This window comes from Loxodonta africana, chromosome 19 (genome assembly GCF_030014295.1).
Source record: "Loxodonta africana isolate mLoxAfr1 chromosome 19, mLoxAfr1.hap2, whole genome shotgun sequence".
NCBI lineage: Eukaryota > Metazoa > Chordata > Mammalia > Proboscidea > Elephantidae > Loxodonta > Loxodonta africana.
Window position 1 is genome coordinate 24,299,453 of NC_087360.1, and position 26,366 is coordinate 24,325,818.

A 26,366-nucleotide genomic window follows, 5' to 3' on the forward strand; every position below is an offset into this window, starting at 1 on the left:
AAGGGCGACTATGGTAACTACAGAAATCCTGGTGGCGTAGTGGTTAAGAGCTAGCCAAAAGGTCGGCAGTTCAAGTCCACCAGCCACTTTTTGGAAACCCTATGGTGCAGTTCTACTCTGTCCTATAGGGTCGCTACGAATCAGAATCGACACAACGGCAATGGGTTTGGTTTTTGGGTTTGGATTTCGACATATATAACTGTATGTGCAGCGCATATAGTGCACACAAGGGGTATAGTCAAGAAAATCTCGCAGACATAACCAAACATCTCATAGGATGAAGTTCCTAGGCTAAAAGACAAAGGACCATAGACTTAGTGGACTTCTACATCAACTGTCACAATACAGTACATAAAGACAATTTTCTACATCCTACTGAGTAGCGTCTGGGGTCTTAAAAGCTTGCAAGCAACCATCTAAGATACAACTATTGGTCTCTTCCCATCTGGAAGGATGGAGAGTGAAGGAGACGAAAAACTCAAGGGAGCAAGTAGTCCAAAGGACTAATGGACCACATGAACCACAGCCTACATGACCCCAAGACCAGAAAAACTAGATGGTGCCCAGCTACCACTACCCACTGCTCTGACTGGGATCATAACAGAGGGTCTTGGACAAAGTGGAAGTAAAACTGTAGAACAAATTATCAAATTCACAAAAAAGACCAGGCTTGTTGGTCTGACAGACTGGAGGAACCCCCAAGACTATGGCCCTAAGACACCCTTCTGACCTGGAAAGAAAGTCATTTCCAGAGAGTACCTCCCAGCCAAACAACAGATGAGCATGTAAGATAAACAATAACACCTGAGAGGAACGTACTCCTGAGAACAATCAATTATATGAGATCAAAAGCATATCATCTGCCCAAGAGCAGAGGAAAAGGCAGGAAGGGATAGAAAATCAGGACCAAAGAAAATGGCGAAACCAGGGGCAGAAACGGGAGAGTGCTAACACATTGTGGGGAATGAAACCAAGGTCATGAAACACTTTATGTACATACTATCGAATGGGAAACTAATTTGCTCTGTAAACTTTCACCTAAAACACAATTAAAAAAAAAAAAAGGATATTGGTGATAGTTGCAAAGCACGGTGAATACAATTAATGTCACTGAACCATACACTTAAAGGTGGTTAAAATGGCAAACGTTCTGTTATACATATTTTAATACAATAATAAAATCTTTAAAATGTTTCAAAGGCAGAGTCTCAAGGTGACCCAACTGTCTCATATGTCCTTAATTACTCAACTAAATTATCATGCTGAAGGGCTAAATTATTGGGAAATTCTTTAATAATTTATTACGACTATTTAAAGGACTACACTTTCTTTTTCTAGTATGAGGCCTAGATACCATTCCTTTTTTTAAATTTGCATGCCTTCTTGCAGTTAGCAAAAGAGGGTGACCTTTGGTCCAGTGTAGGAAGATTATATATAAGCCTGCTGGAAAAATGGTAGAAGACATGATGGTTTACATTAAACTATGAGTGAGCAAAATATTAAGACCATACCTTTAAAAAGTGATCTTTAACATAAAGTCAAAAACTGAAATTAAATTCATTTTTCCATCTAGCATCATGTGTCTGAGGACACTTACATCCATAAGGCTGAACTACAATTAGAGAATTAAGGAATTTAAGACCAAAAGGGATCTGAGAGGGCTTTCAAGCCAGCCCTCAGAAAACTACAGCCTGCAGGCAAAATCCAGCCCACTTCCTGTTTTTGTACTGCCCATAGCTAAGAATGGTTTTTACATTTTTAAATGGCTGAAGGAAAAAAAAAAAAAGAATATGCAAGAGAGACCTACGGGCCCACAAAACCTAAAATATTTACTATCAGGAGCTATACAGAAAAAGATTCTAAACCAGCCATTTCATTTTGCAGATGAAAAGAAAGACTCAAAGAGATAAACTGACTTGCCCATGGTCACCCTGCAAATCACTCATACTGCAGGACTAGAGCACAGGTTTCCTGGCTCCTGGCTCACCTCCAGCTTGGTACCCGAAGGCAGGAACCTCGGATGCATTTCTTGTTCCGCTAGAGACTTACTAATCTTCCAGCCCTCCAGTAACCTTGAAAACATCTCTTTTTGAAAAGATTAATCCTTTATCCTTTCTTTCTTTTAGAATCAGTACTTCAGATTAATCAAATAACCCTACTTGATGATGAAAACGTCTTTACAAAAGGATTCTGACTAATAAATACAGAAGGAAATGACCCAACTAGAAAATCACTATTTTGCAATAATCATCAATGGTTGAAACCAGTAAGTAAAACGTTGATGGGGAACTTTATAGTGGGGGGTGTCAGGCTGCATGTCCTGATTCTACAAATCAATCTCAGCATCACTAAGAGTGAGTCGACCAGACATAAACGTATCTGTGTATACACAGGAAATTTCTGGAAAGACACAGGTTGCTTCTGGGGAGAGGATTTATATTTCATTGCACACCTTTTTATACTGTTTGAATGCTTTACTGTATGTATATTGTACTTTCTGAATTAGAAAGGGGTTTCAAAAAGTCCCTTTTTCTCTTTTGTTCACAAACTGAAATATAAAAAAACCAAACCAAACCCAGTGCTGTCGGGTCGATTCCAACTCACAGTGACCCTATAGGACAGAGTAGAACTGCCCCATAGAGTTTCCAAGGAGCGCCTGGCAGATTCAAACTGCCAACCCTTTGGTTAGCAGCTGTAGCACTTAACCACTACGCCACCAGGGTTTCCGAGAATGGCTTTAAATCGTGTTGCATCAGAGAACGATCCTGGAGTTGCCAGGGATCAAACCAACTGCACCAAACATGCAAAGCATGCACTCTATCACTGAGCTACACACTCACCTTAAGTGTAGACATACTTTTAATAAATGAAGAATAGTGCAATACAGTTTAAAAGGCAGCAAACTAGAAGCTATTGTTCCAGTCATTTATGTCCCTAAACCTTTTTCCCAATCTGTAAAATGAGAAGGTTTGATTACATGTCTTCATCTAAGGTTTTTCCTAATTCTAAAATTACTGACTTTATATCTCCTTCTTTGTTACAGAATACCAGGTGGCTTCAGCAACTTCTTCCGTTACTCTAGTAAATTTCGGTTTTTTGTTTGTTTTAGCTACGACAATCTAACATTTTAAGCTAACGTGTATTTTATTACATGGACACCTATATGTTTACAGTGTTACCTCCTGAAGTACTTCAGGTAGCCCAGTTATTGCACTGAACCCTACTCCTGTTTGCTAGCTGATAAATCAAGAGTGAAATGCCTACCTGATACCAGCAAACTCCACCTTCTGGGTGATATAAGCACACGTGCTGACCTGAGGCCAGAAAGAGAAAGACAGACATTTGCTGTGTTGTTGAGATTCAGGCCATGAAAAGTCACAAAGTCTCCTGGCTTTCTAATCTCCTTTAACAACCCAAGGTTCACTTAACAATGGAGTCACAGATCTACCCCATGGGAAAGCCTGCTGGGGCAGGTATAACAATAGGTTCTTAAAAGTTTGGCAAGCGTAAGCAATAGTAAAGACCAGGGGGATAACAGTGGCCAGCTTCACAAATACATTATCTATACATATGTGTATATACACACACTTGTATACACATGTATATATTCATTTGAATACAGTACATTCTCTCATTTAGAAAATTGAACTCTCCCCACCAAATAAAACAAGAGCGAAGGTTTTTCTTCTGAAAATATACACTGTATGCAAATTCTGCCTATAGTCATTTCCTAATACTTAAAATGTCCAATAAGAAGAATTTTCAGCAACAGCTGAATGATGAACTGATCATTTTAAGCCAGAAAATGTTTAGTAAAAAATAAGGAAAATGGAAGGAGGATACAGTTAAAAGCGGTCTGACCTGGGAGCCACAGTAATAGCCCCACATCAACTGCTTACTAGCTGTGGAGCCTTGGGCAACCACTTAACTTCTCAGTCTCAGTTTTTACATCTATTGCCTTTCCACTGAAAGGGAATGTGAGGAACAAGTGAAATCAAATAAAAATTTGGAAACCATAAAGTCCCATTCCAACGTAAAATATTATAATTTCCCATTCTAACCTAAAATGCCAAGTAAAAACCTGTAATATAAACAAGGCAAACCTCAAAAAAGCTACAAAGAAAAATAAGAATGGAAAAAAATACACAAAAAATGATTATAATAATCGTAGATAGATGCTCAAATTAGAAAGATTTTATGCTCTTCCACCTACTAAACAAACAAAAAAAACTAGCTCTTCTAAATCTCTATAGTGATCATGGATTACTTATATAGTGGAAAAAGTAAAAGATTTCTATTTAATCATATCTTACCAAACTTTTCTTCAGTCGCCACATATCCCCACGGCCAATATACTGATCCTTAAAGGTTAACTCCACTAGGTCAAGGGTCACATCCTAAAAAGGATAATCAAATACATTTCTCTCTGCATCGCTCCGCCACCCTTCACAGTCATAAGAAAATGCCCACTCACCTTGAAAAAACCATTTTGCAAAAAAGAAAATGACTTACAGTAAAACCTACAAATCTGAAGTCTATGTAAGGCAGAAACCTATCAGAGAAGGAAAACTCAAATATTTTCCACTAAACCAAGCAATAGGAAAGTGGTAAGACTGCACCCTCTCAAAGGTGGAGAATTTGCGGACAAGGGAAAACAAGGCACTCCCATTAACTTCTGGCTCACAGGTTTCACTTTAGAAGACCATTCAATAGCAGAACTCTGGTAAGTTTAATTTTATCCTACCGAAGAAGACTTTCTAGTACAAATAAGTCTACAACAGTTCCTACAGCAGTAGTAGCAGTTTAGCGCCGAGAGTACCAGAGTACTAACTCTGTATTCTAGAAATGACTCTGATACACAAACATGACATTAAGCTATGCACTTTATTTCTCTACATACTCTTCAGTAATACTTTCTGGACAACAATTTTACCTAGTATAGCATCATTTCTAGAAAAAAAATAAAAATGCATAAAAAATTTTAATATCTTAATAGAAAATTTTACATACAGTTTCATAAACAAACATACATATACAGAACCTTATTAGGGCAGAAATCCTGGTGGTGTAGTAGTTAAGAGTATGGCTGCTAACCAAAAGGTCAGCAGTTTGAATCCACCAGGTACTCCTTGAAAAGCCTATGGGGCAGTTCTACTCTGTCCTATAGAGTCACTATGAGTTGGAATTGACTCAACAGCAACGAGTTTTGTTTTTTTGGTTTTTGGTATTAGGACAAGCTTTTAAAAAAAAAAAAAAAGTTCCCAATGCGACCTACATACTACCTATAATCTAAATGATCTATATAAAACCAAAAACCAAACCTGTTGCCAGCCAGTCAATTCTGACTCATAGTGACCCAATAAGGACAGAGTAGAACTGGCCCACAGAGTTTCCAAGGAGTACCTGATGGATTCGAACTGCTGACTTTTTGATTAACAGTTGTAGTTCTTAACCACTATGCCACCAGGGTTTCCAAACGATCTATATAAGACTACATATTTAATAGTCCTCGCACTATACTTAAGGTCCCCGGGTGGCACTAAAAGTTTGCACTGGACTACTAACCTAAACGTTGGTGGCTTGAACCCACCCAGTGGCACTGCGGAAGAAAGGCCTAATCATCTTCTTTCATAAAGATTACAGCCAAGAAAACCCTACAGAGCAGTTCTACTCTATAACATGGGGTCACCATGATTTTTAATCAAAGGCAAAGGTATAACATTATTCTTAAGTAATTCATTACTTCTTTAGTGACCTAATCTTGAGGAAGGGTATTAACCGTTCCAAAAAGACATTTAAGTCCAGAATAAAGACACACCTTAGGGTCTACAACATTCACATAGACATCTTGATAAGGTCTTAGCCGGAACACTTGAGTCACAGTCTGGTCCACACTGATAGTTTCTGAAAGAGTGAAGAAATTCGGATCAGATAACATCATCTGAAAAAGCAGGTAAATATATTCTAATCTAAACACCAGGGCTTCAAAATGGTTCTTCCCAGTTGAGTCATGGCCAACAAAGTAAAACGAGAACAGACCCAAATTTTTACAATTTGGGTGATCCGGAACAGGAAAAATTACAGGTCAAAGCCCTGGAATGGGAGACTCAGAAGAGGTGTAATGAGCCCTTTCACGAGCCTGAAGTGTAAGACTGAATTAGTGAAAGAACTGTGGAGAGTGACACACATTCAAAATGGTGCCATCTTTGAGCAGGGCACCACCATTTACGACTCTGCTCAAAATCCCAGAGGCAAGAGATCTGGTTGCTATGCAATGCCTACGCTACCCTTGTTTTCGAAGAGGGAGATAAGGTTTCTCGCAGGGCTTCGACTCCTACTTTTTCCTGTTTCAGTTCTCACTAGGGTTCACTCAAACTTTAAAAACTCGGGTCTGTTCCAGTTTCACTTTTTCTGCCATGACTGAACTGGGAAGAACTGGTTCGAGCCCTGTTAAAAACTCAGACATTCCACAGGCAACACGATTAATCATTTGCCATGGGCGAGACACATTCTCTGCCTTCCAGGAGCTACTATCTAGACAGTTCTCTGCTTTCAGGTGAAACAAGCAAGTGAAAGAAGACCTGAGCCTAAGGGACTACAGGAGGCACAGAAAAAAGAATTTAAAAAGCAACATAAGACAAAGTTCAAAGAGCTGTGAAAATTCCAAAGAGGAAAGAGAGCCCTTCTTGTTTGGAATGAAGGTAACAGGGGTTGTTAAGAAAGAAACAAACTTTTTAACAAGCCCTTAAGTCTAGTAAGTAAGAAACACAAAAGGTGGCAGGAGATGGGGTGAAGTCAAGAAGGATAATTTCAGGATTTGGCCTTACAGAAATCTTAACTGTTAGGATTTTGGCTTTATAGAATGTTTTCCCATCAAATTGAAAGACAAAATGAGTAGTTGACACAAAAATCCTATAATGTAAACCTAGAAGTTTTTGATTTTGGATCCCCCCTTCGCCTTAAGTACTATTTAAGGAATTACTTTGTTATCAATTAACATTTTGATTCCTTGACCAGCATGATATAGTCATTAGAGGAATGTATAAGCAGAATTGCCACCCTGGCTCCTTCACTTATTGATTTTAATTCAGGCACGCCGACTCTAAGTTTCCTCATTCACTCAGGAGTTGTTGGGAATATAAAGAAAGTTCCTTACAAAGGTGGCAGGCAATCATCAGTATGTTTCTTTTCAATTTTTCTTCTCCCAACCCAGAGTAGACGATAAATATTTTGTGAAAAGTACAATATTTAGAAAGCCTGGTTTGCCAACATTTTTTGTTTTTTTGTTTTTTTGAGTTAGATATGAAGCTTCACATATTCAAATAACCTTCCTGTGGGGGACTTTAAACAAAGACCATTTCTTCAATGCTCTCAAGATTCTGACAAATGAGCAGCCTTTGACAATAATATCTGACACTCTTTTAAGAGGGGACAGACTTTGTTAAGAGCAGTACAGTGCCCTCATTCATCCCGTGATTGTGAAGAGAGGTTTCTTACAGTTTCTGGGGCAGTAAAACGTAACAATCTCAAAGAGGAAAGACAGAAATCTTACCTTTCTGTAAATCTTCTTTAAGCGACTTGACCTGCAAAAGGAGAGGGCTGGAAAAGAAAGCAACAAAGAGGTGGATGCTTTCAGGAATAACTATAACCCACTCTCTTCACCTCCCCCGCAGAAGGCAAACAGATCCCTTTTGACATATTATAACTTGCAGCACAACAACTGGTTACCTTAGAAACAAATTCTGTACTTGCACTAAAGGAAATGGACGAACGCTACAGAATGTTTTCACAGAGTTGTCATTTCAGTTTTTTTAAATAGAAAGAATGGACCAATTTTAAACCTTTTACTACTTTATCAAATCCTAGGGGGCAAATCCTAGGTGGTTTGGTGGCAGAATTCTCACCTTCCATGCTGGAAACCCAGGCTCAATTCCCAGCCAAAGCACCTCATGCATAGCTACCACTCGTCTATCAGTGGCGGCTCGCGTGTTGCTATGATGCTGAATAGGTTTCAACAGAGCTTCTAGACTAAGCCAGACTAGGGAGACAGGCCTAGCAATCTGCTTCCAAAAACCGGCTAATGAAAACCTTACGGATCACAATGGTCCAATCTGCAACCTATCGTGCGTTCATTATGAGTTGGGGGCAACTATGAACATGTTTATCCAAAGCCAAGCAGTTATCCTGCCCTTCAAGGCTCTTAGATAAAATATTATTTGGGAAGCAGCAGGCTGCCTAGTTCCCTTGATCCTAGCGAGACACTCACCTGTATTCATCGTTGGGGTGAGCAATCTCCACAATGTCTCCGAGCTTAATGTGGGGAAACACTTTGGGGTTCACAACCAGCTCATCGTCTGAAAGAAAATGCAGTGATCTCACACAGAAAAGTCACATAGGCATCAGGGAGGCTGTATATACATTCTCACACTGGGTCCCCACGACCCTATCTGGTTGATAGATGAGCTTCCATTTTCAACTGAGGTTCAGAACAACTAAAAGATTTTCACAGGACTACAAGCTAGTCAGTAGCTGAGGGGGACAGCACTCAGGTGCCTTGTCTCCAGAGCTCATGGTCTTTCTCCTACTCCACTGCTTCCAGTGAAAAAGCAGACCTTGGTCTCCGAGAATTATGCCTCCCAGGGGAGCCCCTGACTCCCTCAAACACTGTGTACCTGGCATATGCCGAGATACCAACAAAACAGTCTGGGTCCCACAGTCACAGTACAATCCTTTACATAAGTACAGTGTTCAAAAGAACTACCCAAAATACCATTTTAAGATGGCCCTCACAATAAATCTTCGGATTTAACAGAAGTCAAGGAAATAATCTAGTAGATAAAGTGACTTGCCTAAGGGAGGACAGCTAGTAACAGCACAGGCAGAATCAACCAACTACCAACTAGTCCAGGGCTCTTTTACCTGAAACCCACAACTTCTTACATGTTATAAAAATCAAGCCAAATAAAACTGCCTGATCTTTGAAGGGCAGCACCTGACCAGGGAAAAACTTCAAGTATCAGTTCACGTTAGGGTCCAATGAGACGCTTAACAAAATATAGGGAAGTTTAATACGTTTATCCCCTCACCACCCTAGAGGTAAGAGGGAACTCTTTCAAATATACCAAACTGAAAACCATAAAGATGAAACGATTTATTCTATGTTAATTTTAGAAGCAAAACATGGCCTTCAATTATGCTAAAAGCACAACAAATAAGTATATCCAGATTTAAAACATAATAAAACAAACAAAGCAAAACAGAAAAATCTGTTGTCATCAAGTCAATTTCAACTTATGGCGACCCCATGTGTTACAGAGTAGAACTACTCTATAGAGTTTCCTTGACTGTAATCTTTACAGAAGCATATCACCAGGCCTTTCTTTTGTGGTACCACTGGGTGGATCTGAACCACCAACCTTTACGTTAGCAGTCCAGCACAAACCATTTTCCCCACCTCAGAAAAAAAAAGGACCCAACCCATTGCCATCAAGTTGATCCCAACTCACAGTGACCCTATAGGACACAGCAGAACTGCCCCATAGTTTCCAAGGAGTGCCTGGTGGATTCAAACTGCTGACCTTTTGGTTAGCAGCTGTGGCACTTAACCACTACACCATCAGGGTTTCCCCACCACTCAGGGACCTTAACATAACCAATAAAAAAGATAAAAACGTGTTGCTGTCAAGTCAATTCCAACTCATAGCCACACTACAGGACAGAGGAGAACAGCCCATAGGGTTTCCAAGGCTGTAATCTTTATGGAAGCAGATGGCCATATCCTCCTCCTGCAGAGTGGCTAGTAGGTTCAAACCACCGATTTTTTGGTTAGCAGCCAAGCGCTTAACCACTGTGCCACCAAAAAAAAAAAGGGCTCATAAAATCAATACCCAACAAAAATTCAGTCTTGTAAAGCAAAGCAATGGGTAAATTCCAAATTTTATTTGGTATATTGTTTCCATTGATGGTTTTATCCCAAATCTTCTGTGACGCCTTCCCCTAACCTCCATAGTCTGAATTAAGCTCCCTAAGCACATATTTCATTCTGCTTCATTTTATCATTTCCTTATTGCATGTCTGTCTCTTTCATCAAGTTCAGAGTTCCTTAGGGACAAGGGACCTTGTATTCATTTTATGTTTGGCACAGGTATAAACCTAACATATAAGTTAGTTGTATTTTTATTTTCTTTATAGTCCAGTCCCGCAAAAGACTGGGTATAGCACCCAGCTACATTTGTCTTGTAAACATGAAATATGAACTGTACAGTGACACTGTATATACTGTAACTTTGTATCCGTCCCTCTGCCAAGAATTATTTCTGCCATCTCTTCAATTCTACTCTACAGATTTTTAGGCAGCATCAACAACATACAAAGTATAGTGTTGACGACAGACTACATTTTAGCAGAAATTGGGTTTTAAATATAGCAACACTGATATATCTTTATCCCAGTAATTACAACAGCTACATTTATTAAGGACGAGCCCTGCACTCTGCAAAACACTTTATGTGAATCACCTTACTTAATCCTCACAACACCCTATGATATAGAAGCTACCATATCGTGTTGGTAATTCCCATTTCTGAAGCAAAGAAGATTGTAAGACACAAGGAAAAGTTAAAGCTACACCATATTACCAAGTCCCTAAGGAGCTTTGGTGGTACAGTGGTGAAGTGCTTGGCTGCTAATCAAACGGTCGGCAGTTTGAACCCACCAGCCACTCCACGGGAGAAAGATGTGCCAGTTTGCTTACATAAAGATTACAGCCTTGGAAACCCTATGGAGAAGTTTTATCATGTCCAACAGGGTCACTATGAGTTGGAATCGGCTCAATAGCAATGGGTTTGGTTTTGGTTCGGTACTATGTACCTTCCTATCGTGCGGATTCATAGACTCCCAGTGCTAAGAGAAATACAGAAACTACTCCAAAGCCCCTGAGTTTGCAGCTAAGACAAATGAGGGGCTTGGCTTGCCCAGGGTGACAGGAAAAGTTAGAGTCAGGACTGGCCCTCAGATGCTGGTTTTCCCAACTCACAGTTTCGTGCAGGACAACATGCTGCATCCTGCCCCTTCTCACCATGCTTGGGAGCCAGGCAGTAGTTCACACTGTGATCAACTCTGTCTTGTGCACACCTAAACTACTTCTCTCTCACTAAATGTGAAAATAAATGCCACTTTATTTTCTGTTATCTTTCACACCAGTACTGGACTGAAATTTTACAAAATATATATGGTGAATATGTAGTAAACAAAACAATTAAAGGAATGAATGGTTTCTTCAAAGTCCGAATGTGAATGCTTTCAGAAAGGACCTGTGTTCTCTAGTCTGACTGCCCTTCCCATCACTGTAATATGCTTGCTGCTTCCCTCAGTTAAGTTGCCTATGTAGCCCCAATTGTCACGAGTCAGTGTGTAGTTTTCAAAGCAACGGACACACCAGAATACCAGGCAATTTACACAACTCACAAAGATCAATACTGACCACTGCCCCCAAAGCCCTTCTTGTGGATGACGAGTTTGTAGACTTTCGTTGTTCTCATCTTGTATTGTTTCCTTCAGCTGTTCCAATCCAGGGGGAGAGAAGTCATCTTGCCTCCCTGCCATTGATACACAAACAAAAAGGCTGGAATGTCAAATTTTTCCTTGCAACTGCTCTGATGTGGGTCCAGTGGAAATATTCAGCTGAGAGGCAGCACCAACCCCTGGATAAAATCACTCCTCCAATTACAAGGAGGGATGGAGAACAAATACCAGAACAAACAGGACCCCAGAATCTGGGAACTAAGAGGAATTCGGGCCAGTGTCTAGCCCAATCTCCAAGATGACATTCTAACACACACCTAAAGAGAAGACTTGCAGTGAGTGGATCTTGTCTCCATCTAAACCGAGAGCATCTGAATATTAAAAATATTCAGATGTTCTGTGGATGAGGAAAGTGAGGGCCAGAATGGGCAAGGGACTCGCCCAAGGTCACTCAGAGACTAAGAGGCACGTCCACTGTTAAACGTTTCGCCGTCAATGTCCTGGGCAAGGCGACTGTGAAGGAGGCTGGCAGGGGTTCGTTCTCCGAACCTCCATTTGTATAAAGGCTTAGCGGACACGCCTGCCTCCCCACTCCCCCCCACTCCCACATGTCACGGCAAAGGTCGCCAAGGCTCCAAGAGGGGCCGACTCGAACCCCGGCTGCGACCCCCTCCCGCACGCCCCCGAGCCCGCTCCCGGGGTGGCTTCCACTCACCGTGGCTCCGGGGCCTCGCGGGCCAGACAATCACCGGATCCCGCGCGCCTCCTCGGGGCGCCGGGCCCACGACCCCACGACCCCACCGCCCGCTCTGCTTCCTCCCCCGAGCCCGAGGCGCCGGCTGGCCCGCACGGACCGCGGAGCGCTCACCTGAGAACCCGCGCCGCCCCGGTGGCTCCGCCCCGGGGCCCGGCCCCCTTCCCGCCCACCCGTCCCGGGCCGCTCCGGCCCGGCCTCCGCTTCGTCTCGATGACCGCGCCACTTCCTCATCCGGGGCTCGCGGGGGGGCGGGGCGTTGCGTGCTTCTCGAGTCGCCGCCGCTCGTTTCGCGCTTGCGGAGCAGATGTTCGCCGCCCGGGAGGAAATCCTTTACTTTCCAGACGTTTCCGAAGGGAACCGTGGTCTGGTGCTGCGTTTCAGACTTTATGATCCCCAGCTGGGGAGACTCGGGCGAGCCTCCCGAGATCTCGCTGAGCTTCAGCTTCCTGGTCTATAAACGAAATTGACCACCGTCAGGGCTACTGCGAAGCCTAAAAAGTGTTCCTGAGAGGACTTTGGTAAAATGCAGAGGACTAATCACATGTGACGTAGCGTGATGGCACCTGCTGGGACGTTTACCACTTGAGGGGGGGGGGCTTTACGAAACCTTCCAAATCCCAAATGACGTTTCAGCGACCATAGTTTTGACATACATTTTTATGTAACCAGCATATCTCTAATAGGTGGTTCAAAAAGATACTATCATTATTTCACAGGTGGGGAACTGAGGCTGTGGAGACAGAATTCCTAGGAAGGAAGCATGAGTGGATCCTGACTCTAGTAAGACCAGCTGAGTATTAACTAGCATCTTCGTATCACACACTCGGTCTAATGACGGCTGGGACATCATTCTTCAGGGAGAAACTCAAAGCTGGGTAGGCTGTGCCTGACTCTTGCCAAGGGCTCCTGACAAGTTGCCAGAAGCACCTAATTGACCTATGGTTTTCAGGAAATCTCTTGATTTTGAAAAGTGTAGAAGCAGAAATATTGAAAGAAAAAAAACACACACACAAGCATCGCATACCACAGAGGAACTTGAGGGTTTATTTTTCAATGGGGAAGCTCGTGAACCATCCACTTGTGGTATTGTTATAGCAGCACTAGATAACTAAGACACAGGCTGTATATAAAATATTCTTAAGAAAAGGAGGCCTAGTTGTCCAGTGGTTAAAGGACTCGACTGGTCAGCAGCTGAAAACTACCAGCGGCTCTGCAGGAGAAAGATGTGGCAGTCTACTTTTGTAAAGATAGCCTTGGAAACCCTTTGGGGGTCTCTATGAGTCAGAAGTGACAAAATGGCAGTGGATATTCTTAAGAAGTCAGAAATGAGGACTTAGAAAAAACTAAAATTTGGTTCGAAAAATGGAGCTTTGATTCAGACCTAAATCAGTCATTCCTACACATGCCAAACACCTCATTTTAGAGTGCCCTCACCTGACAGACATCTTTCTTTGATTTCAAGGTTTTTCTTATCCACAAAATCAAATATTAACCATAAAAAACCTAACCAAAACTGCAAAAGCCTGCCAGAATTTGCTCTCTAGCAATGTAAATTTGCTTATCTTCCTAGAAAAGGAGAGCTACGGCTGCTAACCAAGAGGTCGGCAGTTCAAATCCGCTAGACACTCCTTGGAAACTCTATGGGGCAGTTCTACTATGTCCTACAGGGCCGCTATGAATAGGAATCGACTCGACGGCAGTGGGTTTGGTTTGGTGGGTTGCTAGAAAAGGATAGTTGTCAAATCATGGCCTCCTAATTTAAATCTTAAAAAACCTCATGGCTGTGAGTGGGTTGAGGGCCAAATTACTACCAGCCAGGCCAGAAGTAAACTGGTAACAGTTGATCTCAGCAAAGGGGGAAGGCAGTGCTCAATCGATCAGGTTAAAATTATCCAATGACTAAACTTCTATATTTCTCCCTCTTCTTTATAAGCCCAATTGTACCTGGCTTCTTCAGCCATTTGCTTTTTAGGGACTCAAAATGGCCTCCCTACATGTGTATAGAATAACTGCCCAGAATAAACCTTATGTTCAAATTCCAGTGAGTTTTTATTATTTTTAACAAAGAATAGGAGTAGAATTGAGAGCCCAGAAATAAGCCCAAACATCTTTGGCCAACTGACTTTTGACAAGGGTGCCAACTCCATTCAATAGGAAAAGAATAGTCTGTTCAACAAATGGTGTTGGGACAATGGGATTTCCAGAATCAAAGAATGAAGTTAGACCCATGCCTCACAGCATACATGAAAATCAACTCAAAATGGGTCAAGGGCCTAAATATAAGAAACAAAACCAAAGAACTGTTAGAAGAAAACATAGGGATAATGCTTCAGGACACTGCTTGGGCAATGGATTCTCAGCTATGACACCAAAAGCACAAACAACAGAAGAAGAAATAAATTGGACTTCATTAAAATTAAAAACTTTTGTGCATCAAAGAAATTTAAAAACAAAGTAAAGGGACAAACCTATGGATTGGGAAAAAATATTTGTTAATCATATATCTGATAAGGATCTAATATCCAGAATATATAAAGAACTGCTACAACTCAACAACAACAAAACAAACAACTCAATCAAAACATGGGCAAAGAAACTGAATAGACATTTCACCAAAGAAGATAATCAAGTGGCCAACAAGCACATGAAAAAATGGTCAACATCATTAGTCACTAAGGAAATGCAAGTCAAACCATAATAAGATACCACTTTACCCCCGCTAGGATGGCTGTGATAGTAGAAACAAAAAAGGGAAACAAATGTTCCTCAAGATGCAGAGAAATAGGAACCCTTGTGCCTTGCTGGTAGGAATGTAAAATATTATAGCTCCTATAGAAAACAGTTGAACAGTTCCGCAAAAAGTTAACAGAATTCCTATAGGCCCAGAAATCCCAATCCTAGGTATGTACCTGAAAGAATTAAAAGCAGGATTGCAAATGGACACGTCAATCTTCACTGCAACACTATTCATAATAGCCAGAAGGTGGAAACAGTTGAAATGTCCATCAACAGATGTATGAATAAACAAAGTGTGTGGTATATGCATAAGTTGGAATATTACTCAGCCATAAAGAGACATGAAGTTGTATACTATGTATCACATGGCTGACCTTGAAAACATTGTGCTGAACGAAATGTCAGACACAAAAGGACAAATATATGATCCCACTTATATTAAATATCTAGAATAGGCAAATGCATAGAGACCAAAGTTTATTAGTGGTTACCAGGGACTGAGGGGAGGGAGGAATGTGGAGTTATTGCTTAAGGGATACTGAGTTTCTGTTTAAGGGGTGAAAATTTTTTGAAAGTAGGCAGCAGTAAGGGTTACACAAGATGGTGAAAAGTAATGTCACTGAATTGTATACTTAAAAATGGTTAAAAAACAAAATTTTTTCTTACTTATCTTACCACAATTAGAAGAAAAAGGAACAGCCATGACTGTAAGTCCCATGGTAACCAAAGCTGTCTGCCAGGGCCTGTGGTGCATTGCACATAGTAGATGCTCATTAAACATGGAATGAAATTGATTTGAAATAAATCCAGGTCTTCTTACCTCCAGCCCAGGACTCTTCAAACTCAGCCACTACTTCTCAATCCTTTTGAGTATAAAATCTCATATTTCACACAAAAAAGTTTCTCAGACCTTCTGTTTTAGGCACGCGGTTGCCTGATAAAGTACTTGAAGATATGGATACTGAAAACTTAGGAATGGGTTTAAAATGAATCAGTCCAATAGCATCTGTATTAGAAAATCCTAGTTTATATAAAAACTGTACATTATTCATAATAAGACAGAGGCCCCCAGGTGCGAAAAATTCCACTGCCTCAATCAGCTTGCTTGGCCTTAAGCTTTACATTAAAACCCTGGTTCCCCTTTCCTTAACTGCTGCTCAAAACTAGAGGAAATTGGCAGAAACCAGTTTAGGAGCCATGTTGATATTCAGGATAACCTTTTAGACCTATGCATAGTAACTTCCCCACCTCTGGGTGGAGTTTTCTGAACACGTGATGCATGAAGTTATATGTAAACCCTGTTGCACCTGCGTAGTATGATTAAGAATGTTGATGTAACTTGTATGAACTTCCTACTCGTAAACCTCTTAAAAACAGCCTTCCCTGTTGCCCTCACAGAGCAGTCTTGGCAGGCTGTTCTTTTCCTTGCCCGACAAAATAAAGGTGTTTTTCTACTCTCCCACCTCAGTCTCTTGTTTATTGGCTGAGACAATTGCGCTGAGTAGAATCTGGGGTTTCCATCCAGCGACAAGACAGGCTGTAGAAATAGGGTTTGCATGGAAACCCTGGTGGTGTAGTGGTTAAGTGCTACCTTCGCTAACAAAAAGGTGGGTGGTTTGAATCCACCAGGCACTCCTCGGAATCTCTATGGGGCAGCTCTACTCTGCCCTATAGGGTAACTATGAGTCAGAATGGACTCGATGGCAATGGGCTTTTTTTTTTTTGGCATTTTATGGGTTTGTACATCTCCAACCCTAACTAAAGCTTAGAAAGCCAATATCTCAGTCAAGATGGTCCATATATCGACGGGCTCAAAGATATCCTGAAGTGAGGAGAGAGATTAAAAATTTCCCCCAAACCTCCAACCCAACCCTAGCTCTCTTAGTCGGCTAGATTGATTAACCCCAACAAGGTACCGATTTTATTATTAGGACAAAGCTTTGCCATTTCCGGCAAGTTGCTTCCATTCTCTGGACCGCCTCACTTCCCTCCTGGGCAAACATTTTTCCTTCCTTCAAGTCTCTTGAGTGCTCACTTGTGCCAGACATTGAGGTGAGCATAAAGTGAAGAACAAAATAGACAAGGGTGGGAGGGGACAGACAATAAATAACTTAATAGGGATGAAACACGACATTTTCGGCTAGAGTTAAAACCATGAAGAAATTAAAACGAGGTGCTGTAACAGTGAAACAGGGGTGCTGTTCAGATTGAGCCATCAGAAGACGGGGAGGGCACGACCTAAAAGATTCCAGTTATGAAAAGATTTCGGGCTGCCAGAGTGGAAGCAGGAAGGCCCCTAAGCGTCGCAGCCGTCCAGGCCAGAAAAATTGTGGATTGGAACAGGCAGAGGATGGTGGAGACAGACACTGGGCTCAGCGGAAGCGAGGTCACACAAGATGTTTCCTTCGACAAGCTGCTGGGGCCAGCTCAGAGCCGGAGGCCTGATTCGGGAAGAGCCGCCCCGGGACTGCGCGCGCGCCGGGCGGAGGCGGGGCTTAGGCGAGCCCGCATGGCTGGCTCGGGCCCCGGATGAGGAAGTGCAGGGACTATAGAGACGAAGAGGCGGCGGCGGCCAGAGCGCCCCCCGGCTCTCACGGCTCCGTAGGCTTTGGTAGACTTGGCGGCGCAGGGCTGCGGGGCTGCAGAGGCCGGGCTAGCGGGGCGAGCGTGGGCCGCGGAGCAGGCCTCAGGGTAAGAGGCCGGGGGGCGGGAAGGCTTCGGGCATAGCCACCCCGCCCTGAGGGGAACCTGCACCCAGTGGTGCAGGCTGAAGGGGAGCCTGGGCCCCCAGCCTTCTCGGAGCGCCGAAGGGAGTGGAGGCTGCGCTGCGGGCGGCGGAGCGACCCGGGGAGAGGCAGGAGACCAGGCGCCGCGTCGCGAGGGGGAAACGGCTTCTCCAGGTCATGGCCCCGACAGGGAAGAGAGACTCCTCTTCAACCTCGGTACGGCAAGGGATCCCCCAACTTCTCGGGGAGGACGACGCCCCTTGTCCTGGGTGTACGCTCTTCCCCAGTTCCGGTTCGATTGTCAGCAGAGACAGACTCGTTCCCAGGGTGCGAGAGCGGGATTATGAACTTGCTTTAAGGAGGAGTAAGGGATAACCCCCAAACAAGACCTTTCCTCCCTTTGGTCAGCGCCCCGCAGGTGAAGAGGGAGATTCTCAACTTGCCTGAAAGGAATCTTCCTGCCCTGTGGAAGAGAGACCTACTTTTCCTTCTTTATTTTTCACCTTTACCCCAAGATAGAGGAAGACTCTGAATTTACGCGATTGGAGGGCAGCCTCTCCCCTTCCTCAGTTATGTCCACAGAGGGAGCCTCTCAACTCTTCCCTCAAGTGTCTTGGTGTGTAATGAGCACGGCTTTTGGAGTGAGGTAGTTGCAGTCCTGTGTCTTACACTTTCCATTTTTGTGACCTTTACTAATTGTTTCATCTCTCTCAGTCTCGTTTAACCCATCTCTTAAGTTGGGTATGCTTCTCACAGAATGGCCATGAAGGCTAAGGGAGAATTTATGTAAGTGCTTCCTACATAGTAATCTTTGGTAAGTTGTTGCTAATGCTATTTTTGTTATTATTATTTTTAAAGTTAGTATCTTGCACAAAGAAGTGGATTTTTTTATGCATGGCTCCTTCCACCCCCACCCCATTACTTGTATTCAGCCCATCCAGGAGGACTAGGCCTTTTCTCCCAGGTAAAGAAATAGACACTTCTACTCCACAAGGATCCTAACCCACTTCACTCACCAAATTTTGTCAAGTGCCCTCACTTAATAAAATAATTTAAAAAAAGACTTTGCTTTTGGAAACAGTCCTGTACTTTTGAGAGGGAGACCTGATGCCAGAAGCCAGCCTTTCCTTTGTCTACAGAAGCGATCACTTCATCCTGAGTAACTTCTCTTAGTTACTTCAGTGACAGAAGCTTCCATGTATCTGCACATTCCCTGAAAGAGGGAGATTCCAACTTCTTCCCTTCTCTTGCTCTCAAGAAAAACAAGACTTTTCCCTCTCTATACCTTTGAAAAGAGGACTCTTTCCTCCTGTGTGTTTAGAGTGTTAAGTGTTAAAAATGGTTTCCTTTCTCCTCTTCCTTTGAAAAAGAAATAAACATTTTTTATGCAGAGTCTTTGTCAGTAGACGTAAGGAGCATTACCACCGTCTCACTCCCTGTGTGGAAGCACAGGAACCCTTTTCTGCATGCTCATGAAGGGAGGAAAAGGGAAACAGTGCTTGATACTTTCCCGGTTTCCTGCACACTCCATGTTGACGAACTGGGTGTTGTTTAGCATATTGGCTTCTTTGCCCCACTTTCAGTTTGTCTAGAGATCTTGTGTTAAGAGTCTGCTTTCTCTGTCCCCCAAGAAGAGGTCCCTTCACCAAATTTCCTCGTGGAGGGATGGGCTACAGTGTCTGAATCTTTGGAAAAGAAAGCCCCTTTCTCAAGGTGAAAGGAGTGTTGTGAACTTCTCAGGGCCTGATTGTTATTGTGAGTATTGTTCTTGACACAAGTGAGGCAACACTCAGTGTAATTAACTGTTACTCTTTTCATTTAAGAGCAGGCTCTTTGCATTGGGATTAAATGGAGAAAAGACCTTCAGACTTGGGGTTATTGGGGCACATGGTTTTCTGCTCTGCTGTTTTCTTTCTTTGTTTGATTCCTCTCCCCCCCCCCCCCATTTTTTCTTTGTTGCTATAAATTTTGTACCTCCAGAATTCGTGTTTTGGAGAGTGTTTGAGCAACTAAAGTAAAAGTTGCCACTTTTTCAGGTTTTTAAGACTATGAAATGTAATGAGATTGAGACTTGCAGTGTTCATCTTCCACTGACAGTTTTTTTCTTTTTTCATGTTTTTGTTATTTGGTGGAATCAGAATTAACACTGCAAAGTTACCTGGCAACAAACAAAAGAAAAGGTTTCCTTTTTTTTTTCCTGTATGTAAAGTGTTCTTAAATTACCACAGATGCCCTTGAATACTTGCAATGAGGGGATTAGTCTGAGCTCTGCCCCACCATTGTTGGTGTTTGTAGGTGTTCTTTACTTAGACAAAGAGAAATAGGAAAATTATAATTTAGAGTCCTAGGATTTTTATGGGTGGCAGAACCCTTTGAGATTGTTTTAACAATTCATTTTACCTGTGAAAAACAAGCTCAGAAAAGTTAAGTGACACACTCAAGACTATGCAGCTACTAAATGGGACCCTAGCCTCCTGGACTTAAAGAACAGCAATTAGACTGCTTCATTGTACTGCTTCTGCATTTGAAAGAGAAAGATTGTTAAGATAATTGCTCTCAATTCAAAAGAATCTCTTCCTTTACTGGAAGAATTTTACTTTATATTGGCTGTAACTATTACTAAACTCATTCTCTAAGCAATCTACTTCTTACATATGTTATGGTAAAGATGATAAGCCATTAGCAGCTGGTTTATTTCTTGCTTATACCTCAGACTAGATGATTATCCAGTGTTCTAACCCAATAGGCTGGTTGTAAATCATTAGTGAGGACTAAGCTGTAAGTTCCTGCCTAATACCTTATAAGCATGTGTTATTCACTCTCCCTTTTCTTCACATTTATTTAGCATTGATGTAAAAAATTTTATGGTTTGAATCAGAGAGCTGAGGGGTAATACTTTTACCTGTTATTCTTTATTATTATGTATTTGAGTATTGGGAAATAATGTTTCAATTTTTTTTTCCATATAAATATATTTATAAGTTTATAAAAACAGAAGTATAATATACGGATAAGTCATTCATGATGCCATCACCCAGGGTAATACTGTTACTATCTGGTGTATATTATTACAAACATTTTTCCTATGTGCATATATGTTTTTCCAAAAAGAGCCCTGAGTTTTTATAGTTTAATAAAATACCCCAGGGAGTTTTCTAGTAAGATGTATTTCTACGCCATCATTTTTAATTGCTCTGTTGTATCCAAAATCTCATTTTGAAAAACTTGAATTTCTTGTTCAAATTTTGCTGTTACTGCAGTTTTGTGGTATTACCGATATTTCGATAAGTGGCTTAATTGGGAGGCAGAAGAGTTTGGTGATGTGAGCTAGTGAGCTGAAGATAATTTTAATTTGCTACTCGAGGCTATTGGAAACCCTGGTGGCGTAGTGGTTAAGTGCTACAGCTGCTAACCAAAGGGGTTGGCAGTTCGAATCCGCCGGGCGCTCCTTGGAAACTGTGGTGCAGTTCTACTCTGTCCTATAGGGTTGCTATGAGTCGGAATCCACTCGACGGCACTAGGTTTGGTTTTTTTGGTTTGACTCAAGGCTATAGGGTCTCTGAGTCAGAATCGACTCAACAGCAACAGGTTGGTTGGTTGGTTACTCTAAGGTTAAGACCCTTGGTGTAGTAGTTAAGTGCTTGGCCGCTAACCCAAAAGTCATCGATTTGAACCCACCAGCCTCTCCACAGGAGAAAGATGTGGTAGTCTGTTTGGCTTCCCCAGCCAGTGTACTTAGTTGTTTTACAGGTTGAAAATTCTTGTCTTTACCAGACAAGAGTATCAAGAGATGATAGACTTGTGGTGTTTGGCTTTTGTAAATTGAAAGTTACCTTTCAATGACCAAAGCTTTAAAATTCCGTTTGGCCAAGGCCAATTTACAGGGTACATGCAGACATAGGGAAAGTAACAGCACTGTTTTCCCTGAAGGAAAATCAATATTGACTATTCATCATAAAGATGTTTAGTAAACACGTATTGGTATGTGACCCTGTGTTGAGCAGCATTTGGAATGAAGTCTTGAACTAGGATAGTGGGAGTGGAAAGGAGTGGGATTTATTATAGACACTACAGGAGTTGAGTTTATAAGCTATAAGTGCTAACTTGAATGCTGGGTGGAAGGTCAGATATGGTTATATCTGGAGTTCAGGTCTGAGCTATAGGATAATGATGGTACCATTGCCGGGTGAGGCAAAAGGATAAAGAATAAACAAGTTTACTGAGGGCATCGTACCTATCCTTGTTTCTCACAGCTGTTTTTGTATGTAGTAAGGTGGCATAGTGATTAAGTGCTACAGCCGCTAACAAAAAGGTTGGCAATTTGAATCCATCTGCCGCTCCTTAGAACCCCTATGGGGTAGTTCTCTGTCCTGTATGGTCGCTATGAGTTTGGATTGACTCAACGGCAACGGCGTAAGACTCAACTATTCATTGGATTAAATGGGTTCTGTTTTAGACATGTTAAGTTTTGGGGGTGCCATCGTCGTGAGTGAAATATAGGTCAGAGAAAGGTTTTTGAGATAAAGGTTGGGGATGAAAACTTGTTTTGTTTTTAACAGCTTTATCAAAAAACCAAACCCGTTGCCGTAGAGTCAATTCGAACTCATAGCAACCCTATAGGACAGAGTAGAACTGCCCCATAGGGTTTCCAAGGAGTAGCTGGTGGCTTTGAACTGCTGACTTTTTGGTTAGCAGCTGTAGCTCTTAACCTCTGTGCCACCAGGGTTCCTTTAACAGCTTTCTTAAGAAATAATTCACAGTCCAGACTTTCTGGAGGCATTGAGGCTGTTGCCCTGAGATAATTTTTGAGCCTTAAACCAAAAATATACCCTGAATCTTAAAATCAAACAAGGAGTTAGCTTATTTAGTAAAGAATATTTGATTTGCCTTGAGCATCGTGCTTTTTTGAAGAACTGTATGGAATCAAATTGACAACAAGCGACTGAAAAGAAGCTTAGGGCACAGTGAGTTCATGTTAATGGGGAAGGAACAATTTAGAAAAGAAGGGAGAGAATGGTTGCACAACTTGAATGTAATCAATTGTTCATGTAAAACCTGAATTGGTGTATGTTTTGCCGTGTATACTTTGAACAAGAGTAAAAAAATATATCATACCATACAATTCATGAATTGAAATTGTACAATTCATTGGCTTTTCATATAGTCACAGAGTTGTACAACCATTACTACAGTTTTAGAACATTTTTATTAGAACATTTTAGTGCCTGTTAGCAGCTACTCCGTATCCCAGCCCTAGATAACCTGCTTTTCATCTTTGTGTTATTAGGCGTTGAGTTGATTTTTGACTCACAGCAACCCAATGTGACAGAGTAGAACTGCTCCATAGGGTTTTCTAGGTTGTAATCTTTATTTAAAAAAAAAAAAAAATTTTTTTTTTTTTTTTTTTAAATCTTTATGGGAGGAGATCATCATGTCTTTTCTCCTGCAAAGCCACTGGGTAGGTTTGACCACCAACCTTTTGGTTAGCAGCCGAGTGCTTACCTATTGGGCCAGCAGGGCTACTTGCCTATTCTGGGTATTTTACATAAATCATATGGTATGTGGCCACTTGTGACTAGCTTCTTTCACTTAGTGTAATGTTTTCAAGGTTCATCCATGTTGTAGCATGAATCAGTACTTCATTCCTTTTTTGTGCCAAATACTATTCAGTTGTACGAATATGCCACATTTTGTTACCCATTCGTCAGCTGATAGACATTTGGGTTGTTTCCACTCTAGCTATTGTGGATAATGCTGTTGTCAGCATTTCTATCCAAGCTTCTGTGTGGACATAATGTTTTCATTTCTCTTACATATATACCTAGATGTGGAATTGCTGGGTCATATGTTAACTCTATGCTGCAAGGGACAGTTTTGAGTCGTCCTTATAGCAAAGAGGCTCTAGTAGTAGGTGAGGTCGCCAAGCAAGCAAAGCCTAAAATGGGAAGATTGTCAAGGATTAGACTTTGGAGAACACCACCTCTGGTGGGCAGGGGAAGAAGAGCTGAGCACAAGTGGCAGAGACCCCCAAGGAGCGGATCACCATAGACAAGCCTGTACTTTTACAATAAACCTTTCCTGCACATATTCGCTCCAGTCTTGCTTGTGGTGCAAAGACCAAAAACTGGATTGAGTATGTTGCTGCGAAACAGAAGCTAAACCAAATTAAAATTGATCATTTCCCACTTTTTGTCATCAAATAGTAATTCCAGTTTACCTCTGCCGCCCCCCACATAACACACCAAAAAATGGCCTACAATCTGAAGTGCCCCCAGACGCTTTCCAGGAGCTAGAGGGGATTGGGGGGATGGTAGCTCTAAAAGAATGCATTTCTCTTGTCCTCTTAACATCTTTAGTGCAGCACTGTTTATGAAATGCCTTCACATAGAGTTTTACCTGATCCTTACCATATTCCTATATACAGGCAGCCCCCGGGTTACAAGTGTGTTCTGTTCCTAAGTCAGGTACCATTGGTATCTAACATCGGTTAGTCAAATGTTTATTTTAATATATAGTGTATCTCTCTATGCACTGTTCTGTTCTTTCTATGCACTAAAAACGTTAAAGAATACTTCCAGATACTCTAAAACATTTTTAACATAATAATAATGATGAAGTTTTGACGCGCGTCACAAAGTAGCTCCTGTTTGTTATTACAAACCATTGTATGTACCTCAAATTTTTAACCTAATAGGCTTTACAAGGGTAACTACAGGTGGTACTTGACTAGGATGTTCTTAACCCGGGGCCTACGTATACCACAATTTTTTGGATTCATTTTATCAGCACTCCTGACTTTCCTAAATTTTATAGACCAGCAATCTGATTTCCTATAATTTCTAGTATTTAAGTTATAGTGTAGCTTTACATCTTTTTACCTTTTGGGGAGGACTGCTTAAAAGCATCAAGGACACCCAGTGAATGAAAGCATTAGGAACATGATGTGAGGTCCACCGCAGATTAGAAAACCAGGAGAAAGGCAAAATAGTCCAAAACAGAAGGACCTCTCATCTTCCCCTTCCTTAGCCCCCAGCTTCAGTCCGGATAGCACAGCAGATGGGACCTTCTGTACAGGGAAGAAAGATGATAAATCCAGGAGTATTCAAGGAGCTCTGTGCTTCTTGACTTGGGAGCAGAGCGTCTGCCTTTTGTGTAAGTAATACCTGTGGGCTTCCCCAGATAATCAGGGGAGGAATAAAATGGGAACTGGGAGAACTGAGTTGTAAAGATTTATATGGTGTGTTAGAGGTTCCCTCCCACTCTGTCCCTTAGCAATCTGATTGTGGTCGCTAGTAAGGAGGTAAAGCATCTCAACAGTTAAAACAGTTTGGTACCCAGAAATGGATTTTATTTGTATGTAATTTTACTTGTGTTTATGGGGGGGGGGGTGAACATTAGGAAGTGGTAGGAGTAGAAATTGGCTGGCTTTCTTAAAAATCTCTTTCTGTGTGCATTTTGGCCAAAGGGGTTTGAAATCCATACCTCCGATAAATCCTCGTTTTGAGCTCTGAGCTGCTGAATATTTCTCATCCTCTTTCTTCTCATGGTTAGGGTTAAGAAAACATCAAGAATAAAAACCAAGCAGTATCTTTTTTGGGTAGCCAGTTTCTGTCTTTGACAAGTTAAAGTGGATTTTGTTCTGAAAACTGCACAGATTTGGTAGACTAAAATGGAAGAGTTGCTGACCTGGAGACCCTGGTCCTGGGTGTACCATTCTCTAGCTGTGTCAGTGTGTATTAGCTACTTAAATAATGTAGTATTATGAACTACTTAGATGTAAGTATTTCATCAAATAACCTGTGTTTCCACCACTCAGTGGAAGAAATGAAACACAGTGGAAGCTTTTTACGCCCCCTTTTTTCTCTCAGATAACCATGTAATATTTTAGGAAGGTTACTTTTAACTTCGTCAGGTGTGGTGTCAGTGTCTATAATAGAATGATAGCTGCCCTGTTTAGCTCACAAGGTTGTCCTGAGCATCAAATGAGAAGTATGCATGAAAGCACTTGGAAAATCTCAAGATGTCGAATAAAAGAATGATTCTGCTAAAGAGCTGTTGTAGTAGTGTCTTGTGCTAGACTGCGTAGCTGTAGCTCAAGTGTTTGGAAAGCAGAAAAGGAATGGAGTTATATTTTTTCTATATCCTTCAAAGAGAAAATATTTCTTGAGGAAAAGTCAGTGTGTCAGATTCTTCAGAGTTCCTTAGTTTGTATTCATTCAACAAGTATTTACTGAGTGCCTGCCTGCTATATTTTTTGCCTGCTATGAGTCGGGTAATCTAGACATTTTGGATATAGCAGTGAACAAAACAGGTAAATTCATGCCCAGAAAACAAATAAAAACAGCATCTTTGTTTTATGTCACGTCTATCCCTGAATATTTAGACATACCTTATTTCCATCTGGAAACCCTAGTGACGTACTAGTTAAGAGCTATGGCTCCACTAACCAACCGGTCGAAAGTCCGAATCCACCAGGCACTCATTGAAAACCCTGTGAGGCAGTTGTACTCTGTCCTCTAGGGTCACCGTGAGTTGGAATCAACTTGACGGCAATGGGGCTTTTTTCTTCCTGTCTACTTTGCTGGCCCTTTAGATTTAAATTGAGAATTGTTTATAAGGCAGTA

At 41.7% G+C, this 26,366-nt stretch overlaps 2 protein-coding genes across 17 annotated transcripts in view; one reads left to right on the forward strand and one right to left on the reverse strand.

Annotated features, from left to right (window-relative positions):
• The window catches only part of DEPDC5 (DEP domain containing 5, GATOR1 subcomplex subunit), a 147,766-nt gene extending 135,325 nt beyond the window's left edge, over positions 1-12,441 (reverse strand). For 7 of the 8 annotated variants that reach the window (XM_064272420.1, XM_023559200.2, XM_003419187.4 and 4 more), the window contains exons 1-7: positions 12,239-12,357; positions 11,483-11,597; positions 8,267-8,354; positions 7,553-7,599; positions 5,819-5,904; positions 4,314-4,397; positions 3,265-3,314 (exon numbers count right to left, since the gene is read on the reverse strand). In XM_064272420.1, the coding sequence (XP_064128490.1) occupies positions 3,265-3,314; positions 4,314-4,397; positions 5,819-5,904; positions 7,553-7,599; positions 8,267-8,354; positions 11,483-11,540 (413 nt within the window). In that variant the 5' untranslated portion in view covers positions 11,541-11,597; positions 12,239-12,357. Of the gene's footprint in view, positions 1-3,264; positions 3,315-4,313; positions 4,398-5,818; positions 5,905-7,552; positions 7,600-8,266; positions 8,355-11,482; positions 11,598-12,238; positions 12,358-12,391 lie in introns of those variants that run through there. The other variant, XM_023559198.2, reaches the window with a different exon arrangement.
• A 5,089-nt stretch (positions 12,442-17,530) lies between these two features.
• PRR14L (proline rich 14 like) overlaps positions 17,531-26,366 on the forward strand; it is an 86,569-nt gene continuing 77,733 nt past the window's right edge. For 3 of the 9 annotated variants that reach the window (XM_010598721.3, XM_064272422.1, XM_023559213.2), the window contains exon 1: positions 17,593-17,958. Coding sequence is in view for 2 of the 9 variants with exons in the window: in XM_023559211.2 (XP_023414979.2) it covers positions 17,546-17,707 (162 nt within the window). In the remaining 7 variants the exon portion in view is untranslated. The other 6 variants (XM_023559211.2, XM_023559207.2, XM_023559210.2 and 3 more) reach the window with 6 other exon arrangements.